The sequence below is a fragment of the Chanos chanos genome, chromosome 8, assembly GCF_902362185.1.
Source record: "Chanos chanos chromosome 8, fChaCha1.1, whole genome shotgun sequence".
Classification (NCBI taxonomy): domain Eukaryota; kingdom Metazoa; phylum Chordata; class Actinopteri; order Gonorynchiformes; family Chanidae; genus Chanos; species Chanos chanos.
This window is the reverse complement of record NC_044502.1, coordinates 4,926,452-4,928,951: the sequence shown is the minus strand read 5'-3', so window position 1 is coordinate 4,928,951 and position 2,500 is coordinate 4,926,452. Positions and strand designations below refer to the sequence as shown.

The window sequence follows — 2,500 nt, the reverse complement described above, 5'->3', positions numbered from 1 at the left end:
CTAATTTTTTTAACGCGAAGCTTGGATCATTGTCGTGCGGTAACAGCGGCTTATAGTTAAACCTGTGAGGATCCTGTTGTCGCACATTTATTTGTCACGTAACATAGCAAATGCTGACAAATTGCCCTGTTCTTCCTGTGTAGTATGTTCCCTTCAACAAACACACCACACACACACACACACACACACACTCTCACACATTTGGTTGAAGTCACACGCGTGTATAGTAAGAGCAGATTAGAAACGCACAGCGTGACACATGTTGCTAGTGACGTGTTCTCAACTGTCAATCATTTCGCTCTGCTACTGTAGCAGTGATTTGAGGTCAGAGGTCAGCCTTAAAAGAGCTGTCTTGCCATGGAGTGGTCTCTTCCTCTGTCCGTTCCTTCATTTAAGCTATCGGTGATTTATTTCGGTTCCCTTTTTTTTCAGTTCAGTTTTTGTTTTTTTTGTTTAAATATTTATTTATGTATATGAATATCTGTATTCCTTCTTCTTCTTCTTCTTTTTCTTCGTCTCATGTTCTCTGGTGTTATGGTATGGGGGTTGCTCAGAATGCTCGGAATGTTGCCTGCCTTGTGTTGCCATGGAGATTGCCGCTCTTTTCCCTTGTATGTCCCTGCTGTCGGGAAAAACAAGCCTCTTTCTGACTTCGTTTTTGAAATGATTTGCTGTTTTATTTTATTTTGTCTCGGTTTATGTCCTGTTACTGTCCCTTTCCAGCCAGTCCTACTCCAAATGCCTTGTGTTTTAGACCGGCCAATAGGATGGCTGTGCTGACGATAGGTCACATGACACCGGCTACCAAAGTGCTCATGCAGAAAAGGGAACAAGGGCTTGGCTGGACAGAGATGTTCTCGGCTCACGTCTGGGTGCAGAGTATACGCAGTGACAGAGCGTGTGTGTGTGTGTGTGTGTGTGATTTTTAAAATGACCTTGCGGTGTGTAAAGGGAAAAGGGAAGTGAATGTATTTTCGGATCACTCTCGATGCTTCCTGTTCCAGGTCGGGAGCCATTTTGGCTCCTGGTTTCGTATTTACGTCAGTAGCATTTCACAGATGCTGATGTACGCAGCAGTTCACTCTAGACTGGACTTTATACAGATGTGTTAGCGCAACCTGGAGCAGAAAGTAGAGAGAGCCTACGCGCTTCTGAAATAAAGCGGACAAACTTTTCGATATCAGACCGTGCCGTTTTCGACTCTGTCGGACACGTGCTCGTCCCACACACGAAAACACGCAACACAAAGCAGACTTTTACTCCAGCCTGATTGACACTGTAACCATGACAACGAAGCAATACTAAAAAAAGATGAAGATTATATAATTTCATTCACGACTTGCATGCCAGTGGAGCGCATGCGCAGCAAGGCAGGAGTAAAACGCTGTGCTGGAACGCTCACAGAACAGCAGCAAAGAAAGGGTATTGGCTGTTTCAAATGAATGACAGTTCTTTTGTCCAATTAGGTGTTTCAGGGTAGGCTCGACTCCCTCGCCGTGGCAACCATCAAGGCCTTGACGACAGTTATGCACAAATCACCAGCTGCTAAGGTCAGTTTTATCACCACACCCTCAAACCCACTGACAAGACGCGTATGTAAATTATGTTAACCCCAAAGATCGTCTCTGAGCGTAGTGGAGAATGTTTGATAAGTCCCTCCCCCACAGGAGGTGTTTAAAGAGCGGATTGGCTACACACATCTGTATGAGGTGCTCGTCTCTTTGGGCCAACCCTCCAGACACTTGCTGCAAGAACTGATGAACATGGTAAGATCACCTGTCAATATGCATTTAAATTTTTTTTTTTTTTTTTAAACTTAGTCCTTGTTTCATCATTTGGAGCTCTTCTGTCTCTTTCTCAGTCTGTAATGGTAAATTGCGGTTACACTGTGGTAACACTTTCTCTTCCTCTTTTGGTGTTCTTGTCTTTTGCTGTCAATCTGTCTCCTTCGTCGACTGACCCTTTGCTTCCCGTTGTTCATCTGTCTTTCAACTTTCACTCGCTTTCTATCTTCCTCTCCGCTCTCTTTCTCTTCCTCTCTCTCTCTCTTTTCTTCTCGCTCGCTGTCACACATACGCCCACACTTTCCCTCCTTTCCTTCTCCCTGCTCTGCATCTCTCTCTCTCTCTCTCTCTCTCTGTTTTCTTCTCCTCTCATCTCACTCTCTCTTTCTCATCTCATTCTATCTTCTTCCGTCCTGTCACATACGTGCACACTACCTTCTCTTTCTCTCTCTCTCTGTCTCTCTCTCCCTCTCCCTCTCTCTCTCTCTCTCTCTCTCTCTCTCTCTGTCTCTCTCTCCCTCTCTCTCTCTCTCCCTCCTTCTCTCTCTCTCTCTCTCTCTCTCTCTCTCTCTCTCTCTGTCTCTCTCTCTCTGTCTGCAGGCTGTTGAAGGTGAGCACTCCTCCGTGGGGATTCTGGGCATTAGTAACGTGGAGCCTCTCCTGCTCATGGTCCAGTGGCTTCCCGAGCTGGACTCGGCCGAGCTGCAGGTCTTCGC

General features: G+C 45.9%; 1 protein-coding gene across 1 annotated transcript in view; it reads left to right on the top strand.

The window, feature by feature from the left end:
- Positions 1-2,500, top strand: part of nbeal1 (neurobeachin-like 1) — a 52,586-nt gene that overhangs the window by 21,481 nt on the left and 28,605 nt on the right. Inside the window, exons 10-12 of the mRNA XM_030781195.1 lie at positions 1,467-1,550; positions 1,668-1,766; positions 2,385-2,500. The exon at positions 2,385-2,500 is cut by the window's right edge and continues 459 nt beyond it. Coding sequence (XP_030637055.1) covers positions 1,467-1,550; positions 1,668-1,766; positions 2,385-2,500 — 299 coding nt within the window. The remainder of the gene's footprint in view (positions 1-1,466; positions 1,551-1,667; positions 1,767-2,384) is intronic.